Consider the following 13,085-nt stretch of genomic DNA (forward strand, 5'->3'; position numbering starts at 1 on the left):
CTGACTTCACTGTTAAAAATGCAATGAGAAATTTGAACCTAGGGGAAAGGAGTCTCGGGTTCCTTACTGAAAGGAAAACTAGCCGTGGAGGTTAAACTGATGCAGAGAGCATGAGCAGGTTTGTCTCCAGCTAACTTTTGATAAAGTGCTTCTAGGTGACACAGAGGCATATTTTCAAAGCACTTAGCCTTCCAAAGTTCCATAGAAACCTATGGAACTTTGGAAGGCGGCTAAGTGCTTTGAAAATGAGCCCCACAGTAACATTCTGTTATGCTCGGAGCTGTCATTGTGCCGTCTTCTTGGGCTGCTTTACAAGGACTAACTGTTCCTCCTTGCAGCTCTCTCTCTTCTCTTCCAGCTTCTGCCAGTCTGCCTAACGTCTTCCTAGAAACTGAAGTTGGTCCAGGCTGCTTCCAGTCCTCTGCAGCACTCGGTTCATCTGGCACCCCAGGGTCTTCAACCAGTATAAAGAGGCAGCGGAGCAAGAGGGAGTGCAAGCGCATTCAGAGGTGAGAGGTCAAAGTGCATTTTCTGACCTGGTGGAGCCATATTGGGCAGGCGGATGTAGGTGTGACGATATCTGCAGTAGTGATAGCAGTGAGACATGTACATTTTTGGTATATAAGGTTTTTGCTGTTTTTAGATTTAAGTTTCATTCATTGGTTTCACTCATTGAATAAGGGAGAAGACTTGTAGCCAATCGGATTAGAAACCGACGATTTGGGTTTCTGCCAGGTACTTGTGACCTGGCTTGGCCACTGTTCTGAAAACAGGATACTAGGCATAGGCGTAGTTTGACTGTTTCATTTGGGGTGGGCAAAGGATGGGGCGGAGCATATTAGCATATTCATTTGCATATATATATATATATATATATATAGTAAAAAAGCCCCGTTTCTGATGCAAATGAAACGGGGGGCTAGCAAGGTTTTCTTCAGAGTGTGCATGTGGGAGTGTGTGTCCCTGCCCTCTCTCCCTCCCCCCTCCGAGTCCAGTCCTTCAGTGTTAAGTTTCCTGCTGTTCTGTGTTTTTGTTACAGAGAGAGTGAGGGCATCTCTCTCCCCTCCCCCCCCCCCCCCCCTCTGAGTCCTTCACTGTGTGAGATTTCGTGCTGTGCTGTTTTCCTGCACTCATGGGGAAACCGGATATCTCTGGCGCTTCACACTTCCGGCTGGAGGCTTCATAGAACGTTGGTGTTGCCTTTTATATATATAGACTAGTAAAAAAGGCCCGTTTCTGACACAAATGAAACGGGCGCTAGCAAGGTTTTCCTTGGAGTGTGTATGTTTGGGAGAGTGTATGTGAGAGTGACTGTTTGAGAGTCAGAGTGAAAGGGCCATCTGTCCCCTGCCCCCTCCATTCATCCTTTTCCAGCAATTCCCCTCTGTCCCTGAGCCCTGCCCTCCCAATCCATGGCCATCCATGTTTGTCTGTCACCTGCCCCCTCCATTCATCCCTATCCAGCATTTCCCCTCTCTGCCTGAGGCCTGCCCTGCAATCCATATCCATCCATGCCCATCTGTCCCCTCCATTCATCCCTATGCAGCAATTCCCCTCTCCCTGAGTCCTGCCCTTCCAATCCATGCCCATCCATGCTCCTCTGTCACCTGGCCCCTCCATTTTTCCCTATCCAGCATTTCCCCTCTCTGCCTGAGGCCTGCTCTGCAATCCATATCCATCCATGCCCATCTGTCCCCTCCATTCATCCCTATCCAGCAATTCCCCTCTCCCTGAGTCCTGCCCTTCCAATCCATGCCCATCCATGCTCATCTGTCACCTGGCCCCTCCATTTTTCCCTATCCAGCATTTCCCCTCTCTGCCTGAGGCCTGCTCTGCAATCCATATCCATCCATGCCCATCTGTCCCCTCCATTCATCCCTATCCAGCAATTCCCCTCTCCCTGAGTCCTGCCCTTCCAATCCATGCCCATCCATGCTCATCTGTCACCTGGCCCCTCCATTTTTCCCTATCCAGCAATTTCCCTCTCTCCCTGAGTCCTGCCCTCCCAATCCATGCCCATCCATGCTCCTCTGTCCCCTGCCCCCTCCCTTCATCCATTTCCAGTAATTCCCCTCTCTCCCTGTGCCCTGCCCTCCTAATCCATACCCATCCATGCTCCTCTGTCCCCTGCCGCCTCCATTCATCCTTTTCCAGCAAGTCCCCTCTCGCCCTTCCATGCCCCCCCCCGTCGCATCCATGCTACTCTCTCTCCCATGTCCCAGCCTGGCCCGCCCTCTTCTCCCCCCCCCCCCCCCCTTTGCATCCATGCATCGTTTTGTTTTTTTTTTTCTTCTTTTTCAATTTACCTCCGTGGCGTTTCCGGGAACGAAGCGTCAGGAAGGAGGCGGCGCTCCCGACGTCTAGCTTTCCCTTCGCTGTGTTCCGCCTAGTTTTGAAGGCGGAACACAGCGAAGGGAAGGCTAGACGTCGGGAGCGCCGCCTCCTTCCCTGACGTTTCGCTTCCGGATTTGTTTGTTTTGTCGCGAGGGCGGGGCAGAGACGGCTGGCTGGCTTGAAGGCTTCACACCACGAATCCACGAACCCTTCAGCCTCAGCCTGGGAGTGACGTCAGATGGCTTCAAGGCTTCAAGGCTTCAGGCTTCAGGCTTCCGGCTTCCGGCTTCACAGAACGTTGTCCTCAGAACTCAGGCTTCCGGCTTCAAGCTTCCGGCTTCACAGAACGTTGTCTTCAGAACGTTCACGGTGCGTTTTATTATATTAGATATGCTAATGTGGAGGAAAGAGTAAAAACACAGCAAGAAAGATCTAATATACCTGGCATTCTGCTACTCCCTCCTATATAGGAAGGCCTTCTTTTGTTTTTTTTTTTCTCTAGCCACCAAAAACTCCAGTATCCTCCATTTTTCACCTGCCTCCTCCGCTCGCTAACGTGCGAGAATCTACTTACACCAGGGATCCGCTCGCATCACACTTACTGAAGCAGTCCTCTAGGCGACAGCACCCCGCCAGCCTCCTGACCACAAGCCATACCCCGATCATCTCACAGCCCAGCAACACCATAAGCAGCTCCCGCAACGACGAACGGGCAAGCAGCGCTGCGGTAGTAAAAGCAACAAGGAGGCAGGTTCGACTCCGTCCGTCACTTCCCTGCCCTCTCAGCGTCCCGCCCGAAAGGAAATGACATCACAGGAAGGCGGGACGCAGAGGGCAGGGAAGTGACGGACGGAGTCGAACCTGCCTCCTTGTTGCTTTTACTACCGCAGCGCTGCCTGCCCGTTCGTCGCTGCGACTTCGGGTAAAAGTCGCCTTTCCAGTTGTCATCGTTTGGGGGGGCATTGCCCCCCTCACCCCCCCCAGTCTACGCCTATGATACTAGGCTAGATGGACCATTGATCTGACCCAGTATGGCTACTCTTATGTTCTCTGGAGCTGAGCCTGGGTATTGCCAGCACCCATCCCCTCACAGGCAGGGATTTATCCATACTCAGTTCCTGGGCAGGAATAGCTGATGTTGCTTCACCTGGGATATTTGCAGGAGACTGCAGATACGTTAAGTTGATGTATCCCCACCTGGGCCTAGGCATGGTCTGTAGGGATGCTCATCTGGCACATGCCCAGAGACCAGGCAGGGATCTGCAGCTCATTTTTTTTTTGTCCCACCAAGGGCTGCATGGTCAGGCAGCTGATGGGTTCTCCCCCCCTCCCCCCCCTTCTGTTTTTTCTTTCAGGGTTTCATCAGGCCATTCGGGCTGCTTCCCCCAATCAGTGATGGATCGCACGGACAAGGTTCGGAAGTCACTGCGTCTCTTTCAGCGCACTCGTAGTGAAAAAGAAGAGGTGAGTTTGTGTGTGTGACTTCAAGCTGGCTCCCTACTGAGCTGAGAAACGGTTCTATGCATTTATAACATCAGTGAAGAGTGTGATCCCTGCAGAATGCACGAATCAAGTTTCATACTTGGGGTTTTAAATTGTTTTTATTGTATGGCAGTCTGGAGAATCATCGACTCTGGAGACCAGTGGTGGGTGGACTCTGATGAAAAAGATGGTGGCAGATGCTCTGGAGAGTCCCCTCTTCTCTGGGAAGGATACCCAGCTAATCCAGTCATCTGTGAAAACAACAAATGATCAGGGACACGGTAAGACACGAATCAAGCATGCTGTGTTTTTATATGTACATAAGTAATGCCATACTGGGAAAAGACCAAAGGTCCATCGAGCCCAGCATCCTGTCCCCGACAGCGGCCAATCCAGGTCAAGGGCACCTGGCGAGCTACCCAAACGTACAAACATTTTATACAAATTATTCCCGAAATTGTGGATTTTTCCCAAGTCCATTTAATAGCGGTCTGTGGACTTGTCCTTTAGGAAACCGTCCAACCCCTTTTTAAACTCTGCCAAGCTAACTGCCTTCTTAGCAGCAGCACTGTAACTTGGTGGCTTGTGGCAGCTCAGATCCTGCACTACAAAGCTGGACTGAGTCTGCTCTATTCCATTTCAGCTTCAAACTTGGGCTCTGATCCCACTGATAATTGAATTTCCCTGTCTTTTGAAGATTAAGCTCTTCAGGGAACAGACTTTTGTGTTCCTGTGTTCAAATTAACAGTCACAGGGTAGGAGGCAAGGTGTAACTTGTCAAACTTTAATGGGTGGAGTTACTAACACGTACGGCTTTAATGCATACTAATATGTTGGACATGTGCATTGTTAATAACCAGGTCTTCTTGTATAAAATGGGACCTGTGATAAAATCTGAATCGCAATTGGGAAGCAAAAATATCAAATCCCAAAAAACGAAATAGTTTTTGCTCAAAATGAACCCGTACTAGGGAAGGCTGTGTTGGGTAGCAGGTGATGGTAAGGAAAAGTCCATAGACCGTTATTAAATGGACTTGGGGAAAATCCACTATTTCTGGGATCAGCAGTATAAAATGTTTTGTACACTTTTGGGATCTTGCTGGGTATTTGTGACCTGGATTGGCCACTGTTGGAAACAGGATGCTGGGCTCGATGGACCTTTGGTCTTTCCCAGTATGGCAATACTTATGTACTTATAAAAAAATTTCAAGAGACCTCCAAATTTCCATAGGACACCTATGGTTTGGTTTTTGTTTTGGTTACGTTTTTTCGAACAGTGTTTTTTTTTTTTTTCTCCTTAATTGGAGACTTTACCTCTTGATAGTACTTGACTCCCGTTCTGGACATTTCTGTTAATGTGTCCTATGGAGATTTGAGGTCTCTTTTTTTTTTTTTTTTTTTTTTTTGTAAATTTGATGAGTACTACCAACTGTTACCCAACACTGCCTTCCCTAGTATGGGTTGATTTTGAGCAAAAATTGTTTAGTTTTTTTTTTTTTTTTTTTTTTACCTTTGATAAAATAACATGTTAACAGTGTTAGTCTAACATGCTAGTAACAAGCTGTATGGTCAGCCTTCCCAGTAGAAAGAGAGGAATAGTGGATCCATAGTGGGGCTGGTGTGTGTTAATGAATAAAGTAATCTGGACAAGGGAGCAATGAGGGAGGGGATCGGATTTGCTGATGGCACAAAATTATTCAAAGTACTCGATATGGAACACACTGTGGAACTACAGAAAGACATTGCTGTCCTGGGGAACTGGGCATCTAAATGGCAAACTTAATTGTAATGTGGACACGCGTGAAGAGATGCCCACAAAGAAAAATAATCCCAATTACAGAGACATGAGGCTCAGTTTCATTAGGAGTTGCAATAGGGGAGGAAGTAGCTTGGTGTCGCTGTAGGCAATATGTCGGAGTCTTCTGGTCAACAAAGGCAAATGGAATGTTAGCAATTGTTTGGAAAACTAAGAGAATACCATAATGAGGAGGCTGTGCAATTCTGGTTGCCTCATTTCAAAAAAAAGCATAGAGGAATTAAAGCTTCCGAGAAGGGCACCCAAAAAATATTTATTTATTTATTACATTTGTACCCCGTGCTTTCCCACTTAAAGCAGGTTCAATGTGGCTTACGTAGTAATAGGGATTACAAAGTATCGATAGAGAAAATATAAGTATAGCAGAATAATAAAAGGGATAGGTAGGTAGAGATGGGCAAGGGTGAAGGGAGTAGGAGAGGTATGAGCAAGGGTAGGTGAGCATTGGAGGAGGGGTAGAGGAGGCAGGGGGATGGGACATGGGATAAGCAAATGGAAATTTGGTGGGAGATGTAATGTAGGTCATTGTCGTCGTTTATTTATAGTACATTTCTACCCCACATTTTCCCATGCATGCAGGCACAATGTGGCTCATATAGGATTAAGTACAATGACAATACAATAAGAGATATGGTAAGAGACAATTAGGCAAGGAAAAGGAGGGGGCATTACAGGATCGGGATAGGTAAGTGGGACTATTAATCTGTAAGAGTGCAGGGGGAGTAGGCCGATCCAAATAGGTGAGTTTTCAGCAGCCTCTTGAACAGGTTGGCGATCCACTTGTAGTTTTAAGTATTTCGGCAAAACATTCCAATTCTTGGCACTGGAGTATTGGAAAGACGAAGTGAAGATCTTCTTGTATTTGACGCCCTTACAATTTGGGAAGTGCAGGTTGAGATACGAGCGCGAGGTGGCTACTGCATTTCTGGGTGGGAGGTCAGTAAGCTGAAGCATGTACTCCGGAGCTTGCCCGTAAATGATTTTATGAGTTAGTGAGCAGATTTTGAAAGAGAGACGTTCCTGGATATGTGTTGGGTAGATGGGTACATAGGATTAGTCTGGGTCATTTGGGTAGGCTTGTTTGAACAGATGGGTTTTTAGTGATTTCCGGAAGGGTAGATAGTTACTGATTAATCGGATAGGTCTGGGGATGGCATTCCAGAGTTGGCTGCCTAAGAAGGAGAAGTTGGATCCATAGTAGGTTTTGTACTTGAGTCCTTTGCAATTAGGGTAATGTAGGTTGAGGTAAGTTCGCGAAGTTACAGACATGTTTCTGGAGGGAAGGTCAATCAGATTGAGCATATAGTCTGGAGATTCACTGTGGATAATCTTGTGGATTAATGTGTGAACCTTGAAGTTGATTCGTTCTCTGATAGGGAGCCAGTGAAGTTTTTTACGAAGAGGTGTTGCACATGTGGTTCCCCTGTGGTGAAAGGCTAAACAGGTTAGGGCTCTTTACTTGGAGAATATAAATTGTATAATCAAGAGGCGGTAGGGGGGAGGGTGTAACAGGTGCATAAAGAATGATTTACTGCTTCAAGTCCCACCAGAATTGGGGGGGGGGGGGGGGGGACACCATGAAGCTAATAGGGAGTACATCTTTGCTTATACCCTACATTGTCTATTAAAATGTTTTATTATGTATTGTGTTGACAATGTAAGTATGAATTCCTTCAAAAAGGCAGTAAATAAATCCTAATAAATTAAAATATGAGAGTTAATTCTACCGTGTTTCCCCGAAAATAAGACACTGTCTTATATTAAATTTTGCTCCCCAAGACCTGCTAGGTCTTATTTTCAGGGAAGACCTTATTTTTCGGGGAAACATCGGGTCGCCCCCCCCCCCCTCGATCGGCGGCCACTCCTTCCTTCCGTGTCCCGCCCTCGCCTGATGTAACGTAACGTCAGGCAAGGGCGGGACACGGAAGGAAGGAGTGGCCAGCCCTGCTGCTTGCGGCGAGTGCGAAGGTGAAAGGAAGCGTTTAAGAGGTTAGTTCCGGGAGCGACTGAGGGCGGGGGGAGCCGCCGATCGAGGGGGGGAGCCAGCGATCTCGGGTGGGGGGGTGACCCCGATGTTTCCCCAAAAAATAAGGCCTCCCCTGCTAGGTCTTATTTTTGGGGGAGGCCTTATATTTTCAAATTGCAGCAAGACCTCTACTAGGTCTTACTTTCGGAGGATGTCCTATTTTCGGGGAAACACGGTATAGGGGGTTGCCCACAGGCGCCTAGAATTCAGGCACTAAGCGCAAATTCTATAACAGCAATTATGTGCGTAAGTCTGCAGTTTTGGGGAACCCCCGCCAGCAAACAAGGTACCTGATGCGGCGGGGAGTGGATGGCGGGGGTCAAATGTAGAGGGGACCAGGGCGTAATCTGTGGGGGCCCATGTCCCTCCCATGTCCAGGCATGAAGTTATACAGTAGCACCTAAGTGTGGAAGCTAAGCGACTAAGTAGCTCCTAACGCCAAGTGCACTATATAGAATGAAGTAGTTAAAGCAAACTGGAGAAAAGGATTGTTTCAATCAACCAGGGTTTTTTTTTACCCAGAGGATGTGATCCAGGCATCTACCATAGCTGGATTTAAAGGGGTTTGGGGGAAAAGACTTATATACGGGGGGGGGGGGGGGGGGGGGGGGGGGGGGGGGGGGGAATCCATTGTTTATTCTTGGGAGGGAGCAAGGAGGAATGGATGCACTTTGATCCTGCAGGATACTTCTGATTTTGGACTGGGTGCTATCCGAGACAGAATGCTGGGTTTGATGGACCTTTGGTCTGGACCTAGCTTGGCACATCTTATGATCTCAAGATAGGGAAGGGAAAGAGAGGGGATTTTGGATTTAACTTGCACCTTTCCAGTAGCAGCTGAAGGTGAGGTACATTCAGATACAGTAGGTATTTTCCTGTCCCTGGGGATTAGCAGGGCAGGATACATAATGTTTTATTTGAAGAGGACACTTACAAGTTCTTTTGGTTTTTTTGGTCTTGTTTCAGGATATTCCAATAAGGTTTCTACAGAGGAGATCCTTTCTGAGGCCTTCAGTGTCTCTAGCCCTAGGAGCCCAAGACATGGAGCATCAGTACCGGCCGTGGAAACCAAGAATGGGACAAGTTCTGTGCTCTGTGGGACCCCTGCGATTGAGCTCCAGACTTTGGACACTAGTCCAGGACAGAATCCAGATGTCCAAGGGCTCTGTGACAGGGGCTTAGAGAAAGGTGACATCTCTGTCCCAGTGACCCAGGACCTTGTTGGAGGCAGTGCTGGACCTTGTGCAGACAGCATGTTGGAGAGGGATCCAGAGTCTCCCAAGAAACAACACAGAGTCCTGCGCAGGTCACTCAGCCTGCCTGAGAACCTCTTAGAGTCTATGAATAAGATGCAGCTGGAAACTGGGCACAAAGAAGAGCATGGCAACGTTGCAGAAGGCGTGCCAGAGGTGGATGTGTATCTGAATGGGCAGCAGCTGTGTGCCGGTGCTGACACAGTGCCATGTGTTAACAGCGCCCTGCAGCTTGGGCTGCCTCTGGTACTGGTTACGCTGGCTGATGAAGGTGGTGTGGAGACATTAATGTCCAACTGCTTGGAAAGCAGCACCACAGCAACTTCGGAGCTGTCTGAGGAAAGTGCCCAGGCAAGGATCAATACCTCTTCAAAGCTTCAGGAGCCTCTGGGTTTCTGTGTGTCTGTGGCAGACTGCATCCGCAAACTTAAACCCTCAAAGTCAGTTACACCAAAGAGGAGCATACATAGGATAGCCATGAACTTCCAGCGGGCACTGGGTACAGCTCTGGAGGGTGCCCCTGAGAGGAACCCATCCTCGCTACAGCGCAGAGGGGCCAGGAAGTTTGGGCGATCTTTGAGTCATGAAAGTGGCCTGGCTATGGGGACCAACACGGATGCCTCGGTGGAGGACAGTCCTGCTGTCACACCTCCCTCGCTTAGAGAGCAGGATGTTGACTGCCTGAAAGTAATGAGCACCTTGAGCCCCCAGCAGTTCCCTAAGAGCCCCCTCAAATCTCTGAAGACGTACAGTCGTCAGATCTTCATCAGCAGAAAGCACATCACTCTGTCCTTTGCAGGGTTGAGGGGCAAAAAGGAAATGGGGTCAGAAATTACCACAAGCACCTTTGCTGCCCCCAGACCTGCCGAGTTGCCTCCTGAGATTCTGAGTAAGAGGTCTGATGACCAGGAAGCGGCAGAGATGGTCTTGCAGGAGCCTGTTCCCCAGCAGCACTGTGAGAAAAGAGCATCAACCTTGCAGACATCCCGTCACCTACAAGAAGAACAGAAGTGCAAAGAAATCCAGTGCTGTTGATACAGGGAGGGGTATGAATTGTAAGCTTCCTGCTCTGATGGTTTCACTGCTAGTGAATCTGGCCCTCCAAACTTGAAATGGTTAATTTTATTCTCAGTGGTATGAGATGCCCAGGGTTTGGAGGTTCACCCTCTGACAGTTTTTTTTTTGCACCAAACCTGTATGATGGAGTTGCACCCCCTCCCCCCCAAAAGAGCCAGGAAATTGCTTAGGTCTGTTTATAAATAAGTGCTATATAATATTTAATTAAACTTTAAATCTTGAGGTAGCAATGTTAACTTGCACTGCCACCTTCTGGCTATAGGGCGCTACTATAGCTAGGCAAATTTCCAGCATTGTCATTCTTTGGCTCATTTCTTTGACCTTGGCATGAATGTGGCATCACATACTTGGGATCTTTTTATATGGTCAAACACCAATGCCAGTAAGAACATAAACTTTGCTGCTGTTTTCAGCAAGGTCCACAGGACCTGGGAGAAGCAACCGTGAATATTGAAAACAGACTGATTTGAATTCATTGTATCCTGAGCATTTGTTTTCCTTCTGCATTCCCATGAGATGCGAGAGATACCAGAAGTATGCATTCCTATGGATGACTAGGCCTGGGTCCTCGTGCCCTAGTGGATAATTGTGGCTTGTGGTGAAGTAGGGAAATTGTCATATTTTGTGTTTACATGTTTGGGGGAGGGAGACAGGATTTTACATGTTCCGTCTTCTTTTTTTGTAGCACCTCGGCCTTTCCTTTCTATGTCTAGCATTGCTTCGTCAAGACTATGCTGAGAGAGTGATGGATTTTGGAATGCCGTTTGCCTTCTGTATTGTCTTTTGAAATAGCTGTTGCATTTTTTTTAAAAGAATGAAATACTGTGTTCTTGCTGTGATTAATATATGAAAATTTTACACAATAAAAAGAATTTTTGAAACAGACTTGTCAGCTAAGCCAGTATATTTGTGCCTGAGAGTCTGGTCTAGTGCTGCAATGTAGGGACACTACAATTGCCCCCTAGCCCAGCAGCTAGTCCCAAGTGCTGATCACTTGAGGTTCCTAGCTTATCTCCCCTTGCACGTGCCTGTTAAAAGAAGCTGCTTAGCTTGTCTCTTCTTTGAAGCTTGTGAGATTTTGCACCATCCTTGAGTAAGGAAATTAATGGCTGTCAGAGGAGATGGGGGCGCCGCTGATGCAGCTGGCAGAGACAGGCGGAGCTCTGTGGCATGCTTAGATTTAAAGTGTTTAATAAGTTATCTGCACCTTCTGATGTTCTGTGTGTGGTGGGGGGGGGGGGGGGGGGGGGGGGGGTTCATTTATTCCACAGTCTTTTCTAAAGACTCGGTGTTGCCATTGGTTTGTAGATGGAGCCCACTCGAAAAGGTTCCCCTCTCTCTCTCTCAGAACACTACAATTAGGTTATATAAATAAAAACGAGTATTCCTTGTAATACATTATCTTGTCAAGTGTACTACTACTCCCCCTTGATGACTAGAGTGCCAGGCAGCCGGATGTACAACTGGACTGTCCCAACTTACCCACCATGAATATATACAAGATACTTACTTTCTCGGTGTCCAATGTGTGCACCGTTTCTCATTCATATTTTTTAGGTAATAACTAGAAAATATCATGTTGTTAATTTTTTTTTTATTAGCTTAGGAAAAAGCACTACCTTCATTTGCTCATTTCTGATCTGAAGATGACAAATAGAAAAGTAAGGGAGGAGATCCGCCAGCAAGCGGAGAACTCAAACACCCCACGGTAAAAACAGAAGAAAGCAAAAAAGTGGGAGAGCGACCAAGGATGCCAGAGCCTGGAGGATGTTCGTTAATAAAGAATTTTATTAAAAGTTTTGAAGACCTAAAAAAAATTCCAGTGACAGTAAGGGGTGGGGAAGGAGATGAGAAACGGGGTAAGATGGATGGGGTGAGCAGAGGGTGACAAAAACAATATAGTTTTATGGTTTACTAGTAAAAAAAAAAAAAAAAAGGCCCGTTTCCGAAGGCAAGGAAACGGGCGCTAGGCAGGCAATCCCCTACTCTCCCTTGGTGTTCCACAGTGTGCCCTCCCTCTGTTTTCACCCCCCCCCCCACGTGTTACGGCCCGTGGACCCTCTTCCGCGACCCTGTCGACCCCCCCCCCCTTCCTGCCGGAAACCGCCCCCCGCGGCCGTTGTTGACCACCTGTGCTGAGTCCCCCGTCAGCACAGGTAGTCGGTGGTGGTGGGGGGCGGTTTTCGGCGGGAAGGAGGGTCCAGGGGGCCAAAATGCGAGGGTGACAGCTGATTCAAAGGCAATGCAGCGGGGGGTGGTTTTCGGCGGGAAGTGGGGGTCGACAGGGTCGTGGAGGGGGGGGTCCAGGGGGCCGTAAGGCGGGGGTGACAGCTGATTCCGAGGCCTTGGAAACAGCTGTCACTGACAGCACTGACACCAACAAAAGACCAGCCAACCGATCAGCAAATACCATGTCACATGGTGTTTGCTGATCGGTTGGCTGGTCTTTTGTTCTGTCTGTGGATTAACTTGTTTTTATAACCACGTGCGTACATAAAGGAATTATTCAAGCCAATCAGCTTCTTCTCAGAGAAAGTTGTTTGTGACCCCTGAGGCAGGCGTTTTGGCACCGAAACACGGACCGTGTCGGGTCCTTGATATGAATATTCTGAATAAACTGGTTTTTGATATTATCTCCCTATTGGTTTGCGCATTTGTCAGCCTCTACTTTTGCTGTTTTGTTGTAAGAAAGGGAACCACACTTGTCTTGGCCAGTACGGCGTAATGAGTATGATTGTGGCCTTGTCTTGGATGATTTTCAGGAGTGTCTTTTGGATGAGTGGGGTTGGAGGATAAGCGTATAGCAGGTGCTGTCCCCAGTGGATCGAGACGGCGTCGTGGCTCAGCCTGAGCGGTGAAGGTCGTTTTGAACAAAAAAGTCTGCACTTTGCATTGTCTTCACTGGCGAAGAGGTCTATTAATGGTGATCCCCACTTGAGGAAAAGCTGGTCTGTGACCTGTGGATGGAGAGTCCATTCGTGAGGGTCCAGCTTCTGGCTGAGGCTGTCCGCCAGCGTGTTGTGGAGTCCCGGTAGGTATGACGCTTGTAGGAGGCAGTGTCTGGAGAGAGCGAATGTCCAAATCCGGTACGCCTCCT

At 48.1% G+C, this 13,085-nt stretch overlaps 1 protein-coding gene across 2 annotated transcripts in view; it reads left to right on the top strand.

The window, feature by feature from the left end:
• LOC115480889 overlaps positions 1 to 10,860 on the top strand; it is a 36,512-nt gene extending 25,652 nt beyond the window's left edge. For both annotated transcript variants that reach the window (XM_030219859.1, XM_030219860.1), the window contains exons 10-13: positions 359 to 509; positions 3,690 to 3,798; positions 3,950 to 4,097; positions 8,625 to 10,860. In XM_030219859.1, the coding sequence (XP_030075719.1) occupies positions 359 to 509; positions 3,690 to 3,798; positions 3,950 to 4,097; positions 8,625 to 9,946 (1,730 nt within the window). In that variant the 3' untranslated portion in view covers positions 9,947 to 10,860. The remainder of the gene's footprint in view (positions 1 to 358; positions 510 to 3,689; positions 3,799 to 3,949; positions 4,098 to 8,624) is intronic.
• Positions 10,861 to 13,085: the final 2,225 nt, after the last annotated feature.

This window comes from Microcaecilia unicolor, chromosome 11 (assembly GCF_901765095.1).
Source record: "Microcaecilia unicolor chromosome 11, aMicUni1.1, whole genome shotgun sequence".
NCBI classification, from domain to species: domain Eukaryota; kingdom Metazoa; phylum Chordata; class Amphibia; order Gymnophiona; family Siphonopidae; genus Microcaecilia; species Microcaecilia unicolor.